The sequence below is a fragment of the Rattus norvegicus genome, chromosome 5 (genome assembly GCF_021556685.1).
Source record: "Rattus norvegicus strain SHRSP/BbbUtx chromosome 5, alternate assembly SHRSP_T2T, whole genome shotgun sequence".
Taxonomy (NCBI): Eukaryota; Metazoa; Chordata; class Mammalia; order Rodentia; family Muridae; genus Rattus; species Rattus norvegicus.
The window spans coordinates 121,434,000-121,454,161 of record NC_141538.1 but is presented as its reverse complement, the minus strand read 5'-3'; the positions used below and the strand labels follow the sequence as shown (position 1 = coordinate 121,454,161).

Sequence of the window (20,162 nt, the reverse complement as noted above, 5' to 3'; positions counted from 1 at the left end):
GCGTGGAGCAAGGGTGGTAAGAGGGGAAGGAGCTGAGAGGAAGGGTTTGGTGGATAGCTGTGCTGCTCTCTAAATTCCTCACTGACACACCAGAGTGTGGGAGTGGAGGCTTCGTTTCATTCATGGTTCTTAAATGTTGGTTGTGACACGGAGCGAGAGCATGGATACTAAGGGCTGCTGCAAATGCTGTGAGCAGATTAAAACTGCTTACACACATGCATTGCTTGTGCTGATGGAGTCCTGGCTACGCACCAAGAGGCAACAGCACCTGGGAGAGAGAGACGAGGTGGGCTTCTTTGAAGCACACATGAGCTAAGAGACACGAAGTACCTAAGTCTGTGGTTCACAGAGCAAGCTGCAGAGGTCTAGCCTCCTATAAGCACAGAAAATAACCCTTTGAAGTATTGTGCCATTGCCTGGTTCAGCGGTAACACAAGAGCTCAACCCCACATCCCCACAGGAGAGAAGATAGCCTCCCTTCAGTCAAGTTAAATGGGCAGACATTAAAAAGCATGATACAGGACTGGAGAGATGGCTCAGTGGTTAAGAGCACTGATTGCTCTTCCAGAGGCCCTGAGTTCTATTCCCAGCAACCACATGGTGGCTCACAACCATCTGTCTCAGAATCTGGTGCCCTCTTCTGGTGTGTCTAAAGACAGCAACAGTGTACTCACATATATAAGATAAATCTTTAAAAAAAAAAAAAAAAAAGAAGCAAGACACGGATGGTCCCAAATTTGTGATGATTTGACTAATTTGTCAGATATAAGAGTAATGAAGCATTCAGTTAAAAGGGCATGGGCTTTGGAATCTTGAACTCTCCCTCGGCTTGTAATATGGAGGAGCCTCTCTTGATACAAGCTACGGCAGTGCCCCATCAGCCATGGGGCTCCCAAGGGTTAAGGAACCAGAACTCTGCGGTGAACTGGTCTGTTAAGTTATGTAATATTCAGCAGGCCGAGTGAATTGAAAACATTTTGACTTATTTTTTTCAGCCCTTAGTAGGTTTGGGCCACAACTGAATCCCATGATGAGAAACATCTACGTTCACTAGCAGCTTAAATATGGTGACTCAAATTTGCCAGCTAAGAGCAAGGGTGTGGTGCTGAGCCTGGGATGATACTGTTAAATAAAAAAATCTAATGAGAAATAGACTCTTTGGTAGTATCTTCAAGGACAGGTAGCCTGAGCCTAGAGGTTCTTCTTATGCTGTCCTCGTCCACTCCCTAAGCTGCTATAGCAATGCTGAGTAGCCCTGGTGTCTGCTGACCCCAGTACCCTAAACAGCGATGGCTAACTGAAGACTCCCCCCTTGTAAAGGTGGTAAGGAAAGGGAGAAGGGGAGGCTTCAGGATGAAATAGCACACCACAGACAGGCAGGCAGCAAGGCAGGCCCTGTGCTTCTGACAGCTGGGATGCACATTCAAGCGGACTCCGGAGTTCAGCCATGTGGAAATCAGGCCAGAGTTTCTCAAAATAAGTTTCATGGGAATGAATTCCAGGCTTGCAAAATTTGGCAGCATGGTTGGCTGTTCACCGCACAGTGTGTGTAGCCAGCTCTGAAGGTAATTATCTGCCTTGTTTTTTTTTTTTTAACTAGGGATGACTGGGCAAATGAATCAGGGGAGTTGGGCAGAGGATGATAAAGATTTGGGTCCCAGGATACAGGCAGAAAATTGCATTCAAGGGTCAAATCACCATGGGTCCCTAATCAACATACCGATGGCTCCCATGTCATCAACGTAGGGACTTTTGGCTCCCACGATCCCTCCAAAGCATTCTTTCTGGGGCGCACAGTAGGATTTGTCCAGGTGAGTCTTTCCGTCACTGTCCACCACGCACCACTCGCAGTCCAGCACTCCGAAACAGTCCCTGGCAGGTTGACAATGTTTAAGAAAGCAGTAGGAACAGGAGGGCAGGTAAGCTGGCCTTTGGATGCATCTCAAGTCCCTACAGGCTCCTGCCTGAACAACTGCCAGTCAAGCCCCTTTCCTTGTCAAGCGGGGATAGCAGTCCTTTACCTGGGGGTGGCTATTGCATGCCTCTTGGCCACTTGGAAATGAGAGAAGGCCAAGTATTCTTTGCGTTGCCTTACAACCTCCACATGTGAACTAGTGTGGCCTTATTCAAAGCCATCTCAGAAGATCAAAGGCAAATGGCTCCAGGGTTGTTCGGTTTGGGTCTAACATGCTCCACGTGAGTGGTCATTATTATTTTTTTTAAAGGAAGAAAATAATAGACAAATACATTCAGGAAAAGAGTAGTCAATTTAAAAGCGATTTCCTCCTGGGCTGCGTGCATGGTTGACGCTCCTAAGACATCACACCAGTGGCAATGCTGCCCACTCCTAAAGGTAGCACGACGACCTATGTTAATCACTGTGATTAACAATCTTCACCTGGACCAAACATGAGGCTGACCTGCCCTCAGTTTGCCTGATCACATGACAACCAGCAGCCAGAGAGAAGTAATCCCCCTTCCCCAGATCTGCAGAGCCACTGCACCAAGCCTAGTCCAAAACACCCAGAGGGGAAGCAGCCCACAGCAGGGGGTGGGCAGACACAGGGCTGTTAGTTCTCAGAGCTGTCCTGGAGCAGATCTGCTCTCTAAGAAGGGAAAACTAATGAGCTCTGAAATACTCCCCAGAGAACCCAATGGCTGCTGGGTCCTGTGCAGAATCCTGGGACAGCCTAATCCCTTGCAACATCTCTTGCTCTTTGCTTAGTAAAACAAAAAGACCTCCTACACATAGCAGAGGCCCTTTTCAGCCTACAGCAAGGGTCAAATACCTGTAACCAGTGGGAATAAAAGATCCCATCTGGGAGACAAAAGGCTCAGGGTGTAAGAACCATCCTTCCTCCCCACAAAGGACATATCCTTAAAGAATAAAGAGTGGGGATGAGAACACTAGCTGCAGATGCTCAGTGGGTTTGCTGAGCACTGATCTCAAGGTCTTTCTGTCTCCCTCTGTGTGTGTGTGTGTGTGTGTGTGTGTGTGTGTGTGTGTGTGTGTGTAAGGAGGGGGATTGGCTCATGGTACAGGTTTCCTTGGCTGTGCTGGACTCACTTTGTAGACCAGTCTGGCTTTACAAAGATTCTTCTGCCACTGCCTTCCGAGTGCTGGGTTAAAGGCGTGTCCCACCATGCCCAGCTTTCAGGCAAGTATCTTACCCACTTTCCATCCTCTGGTTACATCGACTGTTGACACACTGGTGCAGGGCATCTTGCAGGCCAGGATCGATAGCTGTGTATGTCACTGGCTCCTGGTGGACCTCACAGCTCGGGTTTCTATGCAGGAAGCAAATCTGGAGGTTAGGCTCAATGGCACCCATATTCCAAACACCTAGGTCCTTGATAATGTCAGAGAAAACGGAGTTTTTATATTTGTTTAGGTTGCTTTGCTACTCAGTGAGACCTTGGGTCAATTCATTTAACTACCAGATTGCTTAATTTGTTTATATTAGTATACAATAGAAATAATACACATGTGTTTATAAGCACGCATACACACACACACACACACACACACACACACACACACACACACACACACCTCTACGATACCAAAATTCTCAACAGGACAGAGCCAAACTGTGCTCAACCTTCTGTGGACACAACTCCCACTCTTACTTGTCTGGGGTAAAACTGTGACTAGTTGAGGGTCCCTTTTAGACACCTTTCTCTATTTTTAACAAATATGTATTGTGTTGCTTTATACATACACACAATGCTATGTGTTTCCTTTAGGTTTTAGGGAAGGGATCTAGCCTAATCACTAAGAATGTATCAATAATGTAAATAACACCATTTCATGTATGAACATATATCTGTGCACATGTGAATGGATTCATATATTTATCATAGAATTAAGTTAAAAATGTACTCAATGTAGATAAAATACCTGACATGTATGATTTTCATATGGCTTATTTTTATTACGTTGGGAGTCTGTATTGTTCTCTATTTTTTGAGGCACTGTCTCTCACCAAAGCTAGAGCACTATGGTTTGGCTAGATTGATCAGTAAGCCCTTGGGATCTGCCTGTCTGTTCCCTGGAGTTTTAGGGTTACAGGCACATGTCACTGCCTGGCTTTTACAGGGGTGTGGGGACTTATACTCAAGTCTACACGTTTGCACAACAAGAACTTTACCCACAGAACCATCTAATATAACATACAGTCTTACTATCTCACAGCATATATATTTGAACCTCAAGGGAGACATTATTTGAAATCTGGCTTAATGATTAGGTTCCGCATTAGAACAAAGCAATTTTGTACACCCTTAACCCAGAACAAATTTACAGAAAATATGATAATGATCACGCAGAGAATTCACGCGTGCGTGTGTACGTGTGTACACACACACACACACACACACACACACACACACACACACACATATTTTTTACCTGTTCTCTGCATTGGTGAGGTTGCCAGTACACTCATTGACCTCCAGGGGGCACTCACAAGGACATTCACATTCATTTTGCTCCATTCTGAAATGCAAACAGAATTACTAGTCAGAGGTAGGTATCAGCAGATGTATCATGTATATCATACACACACCAGAGGATTAAGATAAAATAAAAAACCTTTGCAAGTTACAATTGATGGTGAAAATGAAGCCATGGCCAAAGATTTAAATTGCATTTGGCCTGAACCCACAGCCATGGTGACTGGAACAGCATAGATCTAAAGGCTTCTATAAACCTGGACTTCTCTTCCCCAGGACACACCCCCACCCCTTCTGCTCAAAATGCCTGGCATTAGTTAAAATATTAAACAGTCTAAGAACAGAATCCAGCCCACCGGTGACAGTTGAGACAGAGACGGTCCACCATGCTGCAAGCGCAGAAGGCAAGAGAGTCGCAGGTCTCATTGACGATGCCGACAAACGCGTTGGTTCCTGGGATCCTTGTCAGGCGGTATTTAGAACAGTGGCTGCCATGCACAAGGTTTGTCAAATCCCCCTAAGAAAAAGATGAAAGGCAGCAGTGCAAAGACTTGTCCCTGCCTCTTTGGTCTTCTAGAGTTTCTATGTGTAGCCCTGGGTGTTCTGGAACTTGCTCTATCTCACAGGTTGACCTGGAATCCAGAGATCCTCCTGCCTCTGCCTCTCAGTTGCTAGGATTAAAGGCATGTACTACCACCACCTGGCCTTCTTGCAGAAAAGACAGATTATAAAAGCATCACATGGTTCAGCACTTTTAGTATTTTTAAAAGATGTGTGTGTGTGTGTGTGTGTGTGTGTGTGTGTGTGTGTGTGTGTGTGTTTGGAAGTTAGAATAGAGTATTGGATCCCTGGGTGCTGGGAACCAAATTTGGGTTCTATGAAAGGGCAGTAAGAGCTCATAGCCACTGAAACATCTCTCCTACAGCCATAATTTAAAATGTGGCTTAGTGAGCATTGCTTGTTAAAAGAAAAACGTGTTTTTCCTCACTTTGGTGAGAAAAAAAATTACAAACAGTTCTATTAGTTAGATATAATTTTCATTCAATAGTATATATTATCTTTTATCTATACTTACATAAATATAAATTTTCATAGCTAATTTTATTATGTTTATTTTTATTTTTCAATTTTATGTGCATGGGTGTAGTGCCTGTGTACCATGCATGTGTCTCTAGAGGCCAGAAGAGGGTATCGGATCCCCTAAAACTGGAATTACAGATGTCTGTGAGGCCATGTGAGTGCTAAGGATCGAACTCTTCCAGAACCTCTGGAAGAGCAACAAGTGTTTTTAACTGCTGAGCCATCTCTCCAGCTCCTAGTTTTATAATCATAAGAAAAAAAAAGGTAACACCATTGTTGGTTAGTGTTACTATCACTTAGTGTGTGGGGAGATTAGCTTGACTTTATTGAGGTAGAGAGACCAACCCACTGTGGGCAGCACCATTCCCTAGATGGATCCTGGACTGTGTCAAAGGGGAAAGGGAATGGAGTAGCAGCAACTATAGTTCATGCAACTGTGCTTGCTGTCTCCTGATTGTGGATGCAGTGTGACCAGTTACTTTAATAGTCTCCTATGCCCTTCACTTCTCCAGCATGATAGACTTCACCCTTGAGCTGTATGGCAGAATGAACACTTGTCCTTTTGGTTGCTTTTGTCAGAGTTGTGAATTTGTTTCAAAAGCAAATCTAAATAGCCAAGAGCTGCCCGCTTCTTTCTTTTGGTTAACAAACCTTTCTGCTTCCTAGGATAAAACACGGTTGAAACATAGAGGTTCTCTGAGAGATGTTTGATTTCCTGCTTCTGCAACATTGAAACTGAACTAAGCCTTCTTTTCCTTCATTCCATAGCTAGGAAACAGAATGGGCAGCCTCTAGGAGGGCCACAAAAACTCAAAAGTTGTATGATAATGTCATGTAATAATCATCCTTCTGCATGTGTATCAAATAACCTAGGAAAGTTATTCCAACTCACACCAGAGTCCATGTCATTCATTTCTTAAAATGTGCATGACCAGGAGCCCATATTCAAGGGTTGTGGCACGGAGAGGGTTCTGGAGGAGTTTTGTCCTGTGTGGAAGACAACTGCTGCTAGGACATACAGTGATATGGGCTTATTGTGAGATAAGCTTCACTGTCCAGAATGCTCCAGCTTCATTCAGGGAGAAAAGTTCAGGTGCTAAGAAATTATCTATCAGTATGGAGAGATGACTCAGTGGTTAAGAGCACTGACTGACTGCTCTTCCAGAGGTCCTGAGTTCATTCCCAGCAACCACATGGTGGCTCACAACCATCTGTAATAGGGATCCAGTGCCCTCTTTTGGTGTATCTGAAGACAGCCACAGTGTACTCACATACATAAAATAAATATATCTTAAAAAATAAAAAGAAAAGAAATTACCTATTCCTGGCCTGTGAGATAGTTCAGTGGGTGAAGGTACCTGCCACCCAGACTGACAGCCTGAGCTCCATCTTGGGGATCAACATGGTGGAAAGAGAGAACTGACTCGTGTAAATGGTTGTGTATCCTCTACATGTGTGCTATATGTACATCCACACACGATGCAACTTAGAAAGTAACAGCAAAGAAATCCTAATTCCCACTCAACTAAAACATGCCATTCTGAAGTATTTCTACTTCGATCTTGTGGCTTTGCCTGTGTGGACTTGAGAAACCATTGTAGGAATGAACTAGGTGCATGCATAGAAAACCTGTCTGAGCATTGCAACAGTGATGCTGAAGTGGCATGGATGTGGTGACATGGATGTGGTGACATGGATGTGGTACTTGAAAATGCCTCCTTCCGCTGGGCACTTGCTTTTCACAGTCAACTTCAGAGTATTTAGTTTAAGATATTCAAGTTAATCCAGCACGTTGAAGTTATTATCCTTTTATTCCTTGGATATTAATTTCTTTTCCTTTTACGTCTATTGGTGTCTTGCCTACATGTATGTCTGTGTGGGGCACTGGATCTCCGAGGACTGGAGTTACACACAGTTGTAGCTACCATGTAGGTGCTGGGCATTGAAACCTAGGAAGAGCAACCAGTGCTCTTAACTGGTGAGGCATATCTCTCCAGCCCCCAAAATTATGCTATGCACGTAATGACTGAGATACATAAATGCCTATGTAAATTAACAACTTGCCCCTTTGTGAATGAGTTTTCGAATGTTAGTTCTCTCCCTCCTCTCACCAAGGATTGTTCTTTCCTAGGTAAGACCATCTACAAACTTTTAAAAACATATTAGATATTAAGCAGCAATTCAAATTCTGAAGAACACTGTAAGCTACAAAAACAAACATAAAAACGCTTTCAGGATGATTTCCAGAAAACTCCCCATCTAACATGATGGGTGATGGAGGACTTTTGGGATTCAGGCAGCCCAATCATATCTAGGAGACAGGAGCACAGAGAACCACAGACTTTTGTACAGAGAACAGGAACAGCCCTCAGCAGAAACTTCAAAGGGATAAGGGATGGGTTGGTGTGATCGATATTCTTAGTCATCAAGTTGACTACATCTGGAATTAATTAAAGCCCAGGAATACCTCTGAGGGTTTTTTTTCCCTTAATTAAATCATTTGAAGTGTTAAGACCCACTTTTAACCTGGATATCGGATCCAGGGAAGATCCACTTTTAATCCACATCTTTTGAGGTAGGAAGATCCACTTTGACTCTGGGCCACATCTTCATGAAGGACATGGAAGGAGAAGCTCTCTCTCTCTCTCTCTCTCTCTCTCTCTCTCTCTCTCTCTCTGTCTCTGTCTCTCTCTCTCTCTGTCTCTGTCTCTCTCTGTCTCTGTCTCTGTCTCTCTCTGCCTGCCTGCCTGCCTGCTTGCTTTTGCTTTCACTCACAAGTCTATTCCTTCACTGCAGTTAGGATCTACTTTTCTGGAATTCTAGCATGTACTAATGACTAGCTGAGACATCCAGTCTCAGGAACTGAACAAATAGTGGATTCTTGAACCTTCTGTTGGTAGACAGCAATTGTTGGACTAGCTGGACCACAATCTGTAAGCCATTCTAATAAATCTTCTTTCTCTTTCTATATATATTCATTGTATAAATTCTGTCCCTCTAGGGCAGTGTTTTTCAACTTTCCTAATGCTATGACATGACCCTTTAATACAGTTCCTCATGTTGTGGTGACCCCCAACCATAAAATTATTTTTGTAGCTACTTAACATCATTACGATTTGCTACTGTTATGAATTGTAATGTAAATATCTGATATGCAAGATCCCTGATATACTACCCTTGTGAAAAGGTCATTTGAGTCCCCAAAGGGGTCACAACCCATGGGTTGAGAGCCACTGCTCTAGGGAACCATAACTAATGCAGTTGGTGTGTCAATCAAACCAGAGTACCAACCCTGTGACCTTCAGACAATACCTGCCCCATCCTGGCCATTTGTCCTAAAATTATCACAGGGAGAGTTTTACTAAAGACCTTGGCTCACCCCACGGTTCTGTAACTCCAAGGCAATGAAACAGGCACACACACTATTCTGCCCATGAAGGCGCTCGCACATGGCTTACCACCAGGCTGGTGTTGAACTTGTAAGATCTCTGCACTGTCCGGTCACTGAAGCTGTTGCACAAGTTCTTCTTCACAAAGTTGGGATGGTTCAGGATATCGTTTGCTACCAGGGGCTCCTGACAAGGCCACAAGACAGAAGACAAGTGTCACTTAACACACTCCAGGCTGTTGCAGAATGGAGGTGACCCTCTTGGGCAGGGAATACCTTGTGGGTGATGTGTTGCTGTTCCAGAGGTGCATGACCTTTGGGGTCAACGAGGGTTGGATGAGCTACCAGATAACCTCTGTCCTCCATTATGAAGCACCTGCACCAAAACAGGTCTGTTATTCATACAAACGGCAACCATGCTTTCAAAGAACACTTGCATATACCTGCCTTAAAACAAACAGCACTTGTGCAGACTTTTGGGGGAGAAATAAAGGCAGGCTCTCTGGCAAATAGACACATTTTTCCTGAGGTGATGAACTATCTGGCCTCCGGGTTATAGTAAGAACACATTGCTCCGTGGTCACCTATACATTTCATACAGTGGTGGTTCTTCACCCTCCTCATGCTGTGACCCATTAGTACAGTTCCTCACGTTGTGGTCATTCACCAACCATAAAATTACTTTCATTGCTATTTCATAATTGTAATTTTGCTACCATTATGAATTGTAATGTAAATATCTGTTTTCTGATGGTCTTAGGTGACCCCCATGAAAAGGTCATTTGACCTCCCAAAGGTGTCACGACCTAACCACTATCATGGAGGATGTGCCCACTTAATCCAACTGTGTGAGGAACATGAAATATTTTACAAAGGAGGATGCTATTTACAGACACAGTCATAAACAAAGTAAAGCACTCCGTACATATAAAAAATACTGTAGCAACATTACGTAGCGCTACAACCACTTTAATCAAGACTACGTTCTGCTTTGCTCCCCTGAGCATTAGTCAGAGCAGCGGCCAGGATCCCTGAACGCGCCCATCAAGCACCAGTGTGAAATTCAACAGTGGCACGAAGCGTGGAGCACAAGACCAAACTAAGAAGCTATTTTTAAAAGCAGCCTGCACTGAATCAAGGGAATGCCCTTGCTTTGATCAGACATTTTCTTTTGAAATCCAGGAGGCAGAGTTTCATAGTTCTGTGAGCCTCTTTCTGGGAAAAATGTAAAAAGTGTGGTCTAAGCAGCTGACATTTCACGAAGATTGGCTTAATGACTAAGTTAACATCAAAAGTGCTGCCTGAGAGAGAGTGTCTTCTGGTCTTCCCAATGCCAGTGCTGAGGGAGACTTGATCACTGGCTCCTAGAGAAACAACTTTGGGGCCCTATGCCATTCTTCTTGCTGGGTGTCATGTCTGCTTGGCCAAATAGTAAACAGCATGCACCTTCAAAACAGGAAAGAAAGGAAGGCTGGGGAGATGGCTCAGGGGGAAAAGCACTTTGTCTTGCGATTGCCGAGACTCATGGAGAGCTCAGTGCACTTGCACGTACCGCTAATCAGAAACTTGTTGGGAATTGGTTCTAATGCTTTGTCTTGTTCCAGCTCCCAAAAGCCTTGATTCCAGACCTGAGGGTCCCTGCCCTGAGCTGGCTGCGATTGCTGTATGGTCATTGGCTGGACAGGGAGACATGCTGTACAGCCATTGGCTGGGCAGGGAGATAGGGCGGGACTTTTTGATTGCAAACCAAGGAACCAGGAAAGAGGGGAAGGAGAGAATCGCCATGACTCAGAGGGAGAAGGTTCAGATTTAAGAGTTGCAGGAGAGAAAGCCTCCAACAATGTAGGTAGAAAGGGAATGCGGCCCTATGGAGGGCTGCCCAGAAGGTAATAGGGCAGCAAAAATAAAATATAGATTTAGAAAGTGTTGAGCCAGGAATACTGGAGGGAAGTGTGTGCTAGCTGTGGGAAGGTTTAGAATTGCCCAGCTATTGAGCTAGTCTAGGCATATCAAAATTAGCTGGTGTGTGTGTGTGTGTGTGTGTGTGTGTGTGTGTGTGTGTGTGTCTGTATGTATGTATGTATGTCTGTCTTTCATTCACAAATCCAGAGAATTCCTGGGTGGGTGCAGCATGCAGGGAGCTGAAGTGCTTTAACTAATTTACTGCAACAGGATCCTCCAAAGCTCATAGGCCAGGGACCCTGGTGTTCGGAGTCATGAATTGGGGAGCTTGTCTCAGACACCTTTAGTTAGCGTCTGAACTCTACATGTGTGCATGTGTGTGTGCACGCATGTGCTCAGGCAGAGAGCTGGGCAGGGGAAAGAAGACAATAAAAACCTGCCTTAATAGGACAGTAAACCATAAACTCAATCTCTTGTCTTGATGCGGTTCACACCTCATACTGATTTGGTCTCATTTTGGCAGTAGACAAGAAGTAGTCTCCCTGGAGGGCTTACCTTATTTTGTTGCCACCATCTTGGTTACAAACTGGTAAGAGGTCCATCAGAACCTTGTAGAAGTACCTCAGTGTGAAGTCGATGCCCATCACAGCCACAGTGTGTCCGGAAGACAGCTGGGTACTTCATATGAAAGGGACCAATGAGAGTAAGAGTCACATACATGACATTGTCTGGCACCAGACATACATGCCCTTCCCACCTCCCAAATGCTGAATGACTGAATACAACATGCAGATGGCTTATTAAGACTTTCATTATGGCTTTTTGAACAAGACCTGTACCAAGCATGAACAGTTGTGGAATATGGTCATCCTCCCCCTCCCCATGTTCATGTTTTTTTTTTTTTTTAAAGGCAAAAATATCAGTGCAGACATATGAGAGTTGGCTGGTCTGGCTACTTAAAACAAAATTTAAAACAATTATGTATGTATATGTATGTATGTGAGTATGTATGTATGCATATATGTATGTACATACATAAGCACGCATGCTTGTCTGTGTGTGGATGTATGTGGGTGCATCCTTGCCATAGCATGTGTGTAGAAGACAGCATGGGTGAGTCCTTCTCTCTCTCTAACACATGACCCCAGGGATCAAGCTCAGGCCATTGGGTTTGCAGCAGATGCCTTTACCCTCTGACCCATTGAGTAGACCCTACAGTTACTTTCAGTAGACTTCTAGAAAAGGAACAGGAGTGGCTGCCATTAATTACTTCCTGCATTTTGCTGGTAAGGAAACAGTTCTCTCAGAGACTGAGCAAGCATAGTAAGGCCACATAATACTTCTCAGGAACAGTTTTCTTTCCACAACACCACGGTGGACTACTCAAAACACAGTTATGTTTAAGAATTCGTCTTCTGCATTGTAGACCTCTATTCTATAATACTGTTTTCAAAGAAGGGGAGTCTGCAGGTAAAGCTGGGCAGTAAATCCTGACACTACTGGCTAACGTTTTGGTAGATGTGGGGTCAAGTTCTGGCATAGCTGACTTTATTTATGGGGTTCCTGAATATAACTTGGCCTCTTTAAAGCTTCAGTTTTTCATACAAAAATGAAGATAACAGGAGTGCTTTTACAAAATAAGCCTGCTACTGCAATCAAATGTGACAGTGCTCATCACGATGAGTAAGCTACCTTACCATCATAGATTAAAGCGGAAGTCACTCAGAGCAAACAGCAGGGTTTGCCCAACAGGGAGCATTAAGAGCCCAACAGCTGTTATCACCTACCTGCCTGATAACCAGGAAAATACCAAAAGAAAAAAAAGACATTCCTAACTATTTCACGATGGCCTTTTTTCCCCTCCCCATAATGCTGGGGTTTAAATGGGAGGAGGGAGGACTATCTACTGCGTATGAGCTCAGCAGGTGCTCTATGCACTGAGTGAAAACCCCAGCCCTCTCTCACAGTGATCTTTATTTTATTTTTATTTTCCGTGTAAGTGTATCTGCACATGCTATGTATGTACACCACGTATATGGCTCTTGATCCCTGAAACATATGTTGGGGATCAAACTGGGTCTTCTACAAGAACAAGTGCTCCTAACTGCTGAGCCATCTCTCTAGCCCCTTCTGTGGTTATCTGTGAAGGTTTATCAATTTAAGAACACTGAAGCTTGCAAGAGAGAGGCAGTTGGCCAACATCATGGCGTAATTAGTGCACACATGGAGAGAAACTTACTATTTCCAAAGCATATGGTCTTAGTCATTAAGTCAGGTCTTAAGCAGTTTTAAACTATTTAATTTCTGTGGAAGAAGCTAGGAAAGAATTGTAGCTTGCATTTTATGAATGAAAACACTATCCTGAGAATGGTTGAGAGACTTAAATACCATCCTCTCCCTGTATCCAGAGTAGTACCTGAGGCTAGCCCTTTTCTACAATACTATATATAACTGCACCCGTGCAGAGTACTGCTCAGATATTTGGAGATACGCTCATTTTATCTCTAATCCTCCTTTGAATGGCGGCTACCTGTGCCTGTAGAAACAATGGATGCCGAAGCCTAGGATCTGTACTTTACCTGAAGTGTACACAGGTATACTGTTACCATAGCAACTCAAAGCCCTGTATAGAACTATGCAGCCAAATCTACAATTTTAAACATAATGGATCAGGCTGAGGGTAATTCATTTATGTGATTTTGATTGCTGAGATCATGTGACCAGGCTCTATCTCCAGCACTTCTCATATGGTAAGAATGCCCAGCTAGATTGTCAGGATACTAGACATGTTTCTGGAAGAACAGGACAGAGCTCCCATGAGCTCTGCTGAGCGCTGAGTTAGAAAGTTCTCCCCTAGCCGCTACCAAAGCACGTCTGAAACCAGGGGTGAGTGGACATGGAGTATCTGGGTCAGCTGTTTTTTTCTGATCAGTTCAAATGGCACTAGATCAATGCCTGAGCAGTGTCTGTTTCTTCTTTATCAGTCAACCCACACTTCCCACACTCAAGGCACTGTTCTATGAGCTTTATGTATTGCTTAATTTAATCATTAAAAGAATTGTTTGAGATAGGCTATAATACTCCTCTAGCCTAGTGAGGAAACAAAAGCAAAAAAGGATTGTTTGTAGTCACATATATCATAAGGAGTACATTCACATCTATTTACATCTACATTACATCTACACGTATCAAGGAGGGGTGCAGGTTCCTAAGCTGGCACCTTTGCTAAACCTATCTATCAATGCAAGCCACAGGGGCTCTGGCTGAGCCACGGAAGAGGCCACTGACTTGGATCTAGACGGTGATAAAAGAAAATGTCACAGCTCTAAATAGTTAAATTGCACCCAGGTAAGCAAAATATCCACACGATGGGATCTCTGTAGGCTCCATTTTGAGCAGGGCCAAAGTATATGCCTACTTTGGGAGATCTGTATTCACACTGACTTGGATTCTGGGATGGAAATGGTGAATTTTTGGTGTTGTTAAACTCAGTTTAAGTAGGAAGGTAACCAAAGAGGAGACCTGCTGTTGTCCTCATTTGAGAAGCCTGTGTGCCCACCATGCTTCATTGGACCTGACACCATAAAGACTCAGCCACCAAAGGAGATTAGAACTCTTGTACTCCTCTAATCCTTAATAAAAATGTTTACACACACACATGTAAACTCACAAACTGGCCTTGACCTACGCACCAAAAGCACACAAGAGAAAACAGGCTAAGTGCTCTTGACAAGGAGCTGCGGTGAGGAGGCCTGATGGGAGGCCTCGCTGTTATCTTTGAAAGGCCACCTGGGAGCCCTTTACTGTCCTCAAAGATGAGATGGACTCTGTCATGGGAGGAGAAAGTCTTTTTACTTTTCCTCAATTGACTAGACCTTATGGAGGGGGTGATGTGTCTCACTCTTCAGACACAAGCGCACCCACCAGATGGCGCTAACAGAAACACTGCAGGATGTACTCCACACAAGGGTTACTTGCTTTATGTATGGACTTTGTGTTACAGGAGAAGCTAAGAGTCAAGCAGACACCCTAGGGTCGCATTTGACTGGCAGCAGGTATGGCTTTCCAGAGAGACAGGGACCCGATGCTGGAATTCCCTTCCACTCTGCTCTCCAATTATTATCTCAAGGAACTTGTGTCAGAGGAATTCTAACTAGCACCAGTCATTTGATAAATAATGAGCAGCTCTGCAAACCAAGAAAATCTGCTTCCTCTAAATTTTAAGGCATCATGCCAGGTTATCAGTAAAACGTGGCCTTTCTTGGTTGCTTTGAGAAAATAGCTATGTGTATAACGAAGGGATTAAAGCAACGTGCCTTCCCATCCAAACTTTCACCGATGTCTGTAGCATCAGAACTGAAGTTTTTAAGTCGTAGGAAACAACGCATTCTAATACATGTCCAGCAGTACTGACATTAACTAGTGTCTGGCAACATCGGCTTTCAGAAAGCCCTCATTTTTAAGAGACACTTTCAAAAACACAAAACGGAAAACCAAAGCAAACAACCGATGTAATTTTAAAGAGTCAGATGCCAATAGTCTGATGCCCTGGGACATTGTTCCTCATTAAAAGCTGTTCCTTTGCTGGAAAGCGAAGCAACTGAAGCAATGAAGGCAGCCGTGTTCCAGCTGGCATTCTCTTCCTTTCTGCACGTGTACGTGTGAGGCACGTGTTCGTACACCTAAGCATTCTGCATGGAGGTCTGAGGATGGCGACAACTGCCTTCCTCGGTCACTCTCCACTTGATTGACTGAAGGGGGGTTTCCCACTGGACCTAGTATTTTATGCATTTGGTCAGCTGACCAAATCGTTCCACAGATCCCCTGTCTGCACCTCTTCAGTACTGGGATGACTATGGGCTGCCGCTTCCACCCGGCTTTTCATGTGGCGCCCAAGCGCTTGATGGATTTGAAAGGTGCCTCGAAAGGATTGGTGACATGGCTCAGTGGGCTAACCTGATGACCCAGCCCCTGGCACCTGAATGGTACAAGGGAACCGGTCCCTTTCTGCAAGTTGTCCTCTGACCTCCACGCGTGTCCTGTGCACGCATGCATGCATGCACACAAACACACATGAACTAAATTAACAAATGGAATTCAGAAGACATTACGTGACTAAAAATGAAGATAATTACCTGGATGAGTGAATTGTGTGGCTGATTGTCACGACATAGCCAGCTCCTCCAACATCTAGGTAAGGGCCCGTCAAGGAAATCAGCCCTGGATTGGCTACTGCATGAAGATACCTAACAGAGACCCAAGAAAAGTCATGTGAGTTTGGGTATAAAATACTCTGTAAGTTTGAAGGAGCAGCAAGTCTGTAGCTCTAAAATACTCATTATAAACAGTGCTGTTACTATGTTAAAAAATCAAAGTAAATCTTTCTTAGATTAAACAAAGATTTTACGGGAGAGTGTTTCGCCTGTTGCTCTGTTCGTGCACCACGTGCATACCTGGTGCCTGCAGAGATCAGGTGTTGGATCCCTTGGAAGTGGATTTTGATGGTTGGGAGCCACAATGTGGGTAGGAGTGGGAATTAAACCTGGGTCCTCTGCAGAAGACGGTTATTAACTACTAAGCCAGCTCTCTAGCTCCTCACTTCCTTTGGAGGAGTGGGAGTTTGAACTCATGGCTTACCCATGAGTTCATGGGTAAGTGCTCTACCACTGAGCTACAAAACCACCAAAATTCTCACCTTTTATGTCTGATGATAGCACCTACATAAAGAGTTGGGAAAATGAGATTTTCTTTTCTAATATATACTGGACTCCGACTTTTTAGTGAGATCTGTAGTTTGGACCATTGAGGAGGTAATATAGAAGAGGAAGAGGAATAGACAAAGCTAAAGGAACTGTCCAGGATTAGTACAAGTGAGGAGAAGGCATGAAGAGCTGACCCGAGTGTGTTGGTTGCTACCCAACAGAGTAAGCAATCCCGTTGTTGGTTTATGCTGTCTCCCTCCTATAGAACCTGGCTAGCTTTGGGCTGAAAATAATGCCCAGAAGTAAAATAATATTCCTGAATTTAATGCATTCATTTCTCATAGGTTACGTGTGAGCTGTGTAATGTGATGCCATTGTTACATAGAGTACGGTGAAGTATTTCAATTCAAGATGACCCTCTAGTCATAAGGTGGAATCAAGCAAGCACTTAGGAGTCAAAATAGACAAATGGACTCCAGTTTCACAATTCCAGCAGTGAGATAAGGGCACTGCAGTCAAAACAACCCACGAACCTAATATTAAAAAAATACTGAAAATAACTCTACCCCCTTGAAAGTGTCATCTCCCACGACTGCCCATTGCTGTATGTGCTTATCATACAGCTCTCCTGGCTTAGGACGAACTGGGAACTGAAGGCTCCCAGACTCACCACTGTCTCCTCGTGGGATCAAATGCTTTGTCCATGAGGGAACCAGGATAAATTCTGAGGACGCCATTGGGTGTTGCTATGTAACGGCGGACAATGTACGTGTTCAGGCTGCTCATTTCCATTTGTGTCATCCATTCATCTGTGACGTGGCTGGTCGCCATTACTTCGTTTCTGACAGAGAACTAAGAAACAAAGGAAGACGTTGCAGGCCCCTTTAAGAAAAAGCTCACATGAAAAGAGTGTAGGCTGCTGGCCGGGCTCCCCAAGGTTCTCTCGCAGAGAAGCCAAGCCCAATTACTTCTTCAAAACCTTTCCAGAGCAGATGGATCCAGCCAAACTTGATGATAACAAAGGTTCACGGAATACAGTCAGGGGAGGTGTGGACGGCTCAGTGTTCATCTAGCCGGCCTTGCTCAGTTTAAGAAAATTCCTACGGTGAATCAGTAGACACACAGAGCCCTCTCCCTTTTTGGTGCCCGAATATCATATTTATCTCAACAGACAGCAGAACACTTCTTTTCCATGGGAACAATGGAGTGGGGAAATTTTCTCTGGTCTCTTTATCACACCCCCTACTTGGAAATCCCCAGTGCATATGAGACCTGAAGTAGATTCTTCATGTGGCCTACTGAGCTTCTTAATCCATCAAAGGGGTCACAGCTGATTAGTCTCCCCCAGGGCTCACCCTCTGCCTTTTCGCCTCCTGACTGCAGAGGTCCAGATGCAAGCAGGGTTAGATACTTCAAAGTTTCATGGCCAGCACCGCCCCCCCACCCCCACCCCCAAAGCCGGTGGAAAGGGGCCCCAGAGATGTAGCCTGCGCCAGTACGTACTTTGAGCCCTGGGTTAGCAATGAGGCGAGTGTTGTCACTGAGATAGGCCGTGTAATGCTCCACCATGCGCTTGGTCTCTGGCTGGCTGAGGTGCTCATAGGGGGAGGAAAAGCTGCCGGCAGACAGCATGACGGTTGGACTTTCTGAAAGAGACGCCAACAAAGCAGGTCTCAGAACACAGAGACTTCATCTGGGGCCCAAACAAAAGCCATCACTTAGGCTCTGCCAACATGTCTGCTACGGTGGCTTAATGCCTTCCACAAGGACACAAAGAGCTTGACAATGGGAGCAAAGAAAAAAGGAAGGGAAAAAAAAGCCACATTCTCTCCCTTCAGGGAGCTTATGGTCCTAGGAGTGAAGCTGGATGGGGATGGGCCCAAGGAGGCATAAACGCTGAAGCAGAAATCCTGAGTGGCTTAGACAGGCAAGCTGTGCACTTGCTGGGAAAGAGGGTGCACCACAAACATGGAGCCAGAGTGGACAGAATCTGGGATCTGCCGTTTCCTGGCCATGAAATGCTGGGCAAGCATTTGCAACGTCGGGGAAGTAACGGATTCTCCAGAGCGACTCTGAAGGGTGCTTTACAGGTGCCTGCAGAAGAGCTCTTGTCAGCGACGCCCATTAGCATTCACATCAGCACTGCGACTCAGGAAGAAGAGAGATGAGATGTTGGCATTGATGCAAACCCCAAATTAAAAAATTATTACCACAGGTGGCAGGCAGGCAAACACGGCACAAACAAAGCTTATAGAGGATCCCTTGTGTGCATCCTTAAATACTAGCTCCAACATGGAAGGAAACTAGTTTCCTATTTGAGACAAAAATCCTTGCAATAAATTATAGTGTGAAACTAAGATTTCTATTAAGTTTTTTGTTGTTGTTCAACTTTACCATACTTTTAATTTAATGTTTTTTGAAACTGGTCTCACTGTGCAGTCCTGGGCTGGCCCACAACTCTCTTTTGCAGACCAGGCTAGCCACATAGATTTTCTGCTTCCTGGTAGCTGAAAAGCATGCACCACACCATGCTAAGCCTTCTTATATTTTAAAGCGTGTCATAAAGCACTATCGTATGTTTTATGTCACATGATGGTATTTTTTGACACCATTAAAATCTGTGGGGTTTTTGTTTGTTCATTTGCTTGTTTTTTAAATTCCTTTTGATGGCTCTCACAGATGATGTTTCCGTGTAACCTGGTAAGCTTTTATATGGTGGACAAAAACCCCAGCAAATCAAACCAAGTCTGGGGTGAGGATATAGGTAGAGTCCTTCCCTTGCATATGACAGGCCCCGAGTCAATAGGAAAAGACATATAACAATGAAAAGGGAACTAAGCTGTAGGAATAACTTTGAGGCCAGACAGAGGGAGGCCCTTCTTCTAGAAAACATTAACTGTTGCACCATTCTGTCCTAGGGACTACAGAGAGAGGCCACATGGATGGTAGAACAGACCCAGCGAGGAGCCACAACAGCCCAGTCACGCTGTGACTCCATCCCCACATCAAGGGTGCAATGACTTGTGTTGGGGGTTAGAGAAAGTCATTTCATTTGAGATTCCGCCTGTTGAGGATATTGGATTTGATTTCTTTCCCCTCTGAGCCCCAGGCAGCTATTAGAAGCAGTTTAAGTACATAGCCTCCTCCTCCTCTAGTTTGGTAAGAAATGAAAGTGGCATTGAATAAGTCTGTCTTCTATGAGATTTTGATCTTCTATTCCTCACTGATGTATATGTTTCCAAAGTTTCCCCAAAGGCATTTCTGCAGGACTGTGTTTCCATCTAGGATTTTCAGTTGCTAGGATGCCATTCTTAAACGCTCTTCCCATGCTGTTCTCATTTGTCAGGATAGCTTCAGAGGATGGCCTGCAACATCACTACCGCCCTGGTCAAATCCAAGGGCTACAAAACAGAAGCTTCCAAAGGCTGAGCCATTACATGCTGTTGATTTGTGATCATAGAGTCAGTGGTCCACCCCTGAAAGGTGTGCATGCGTGTGCACATGTGAGAAGGAAGGGTGTGTGTGTGTACTTGTGTTCAGAGAGCTTTGGATCCTCTCAGACCAGGAGAAGGAATCTGGAAGAAAACAACTAGGTCAGACAAATCCAGTCAAGGGTGTTGCAAGAGGGCCAGGGT

At 44.5% G+C, this 20,162-nt stretch overlaps 1 protein-coding gene across 2 annotated transcripts in view; it reads right to left on the bottom strand.

Moving 5' to 3' along the window:
- Positions 1–20,162, bottom strand: part of Cachd1 (cache domain containing 1) — a 225,730-nt gene that overhangs the window by 11,397 nt on the left and 194,171 nt on the right. For both annotated transcript variants that reach the window (XM_087548127.1, NM_001191758.1), the window contains 10 exon segments: positions 18,031–18,173; positions 17,198–17,379; positions 15,961–16,071; positions 11,381–11,503; positions 9,200–9,299; positions 8,994–9,110; positions 4,812–4,972; positions 4,412–4,498; positions 3,172–3,288; positions 1,721–1,872 (listed from right to left, as the gene is read on the bottom strand). In XM_087548127.1, coding sequence (XP_087404253.1) covers positions 1,721–1,872; positions 3,172–3,288; positions 4,412–4,498; positions 4,812–4,972; positions 8,994–9,110; positions 9,200–9,299; positions 11,381–11,503; positions 15,961–16,071; positions 17,198–17,379; positions 18,031–18,173 — 1,293 coding nt within the window.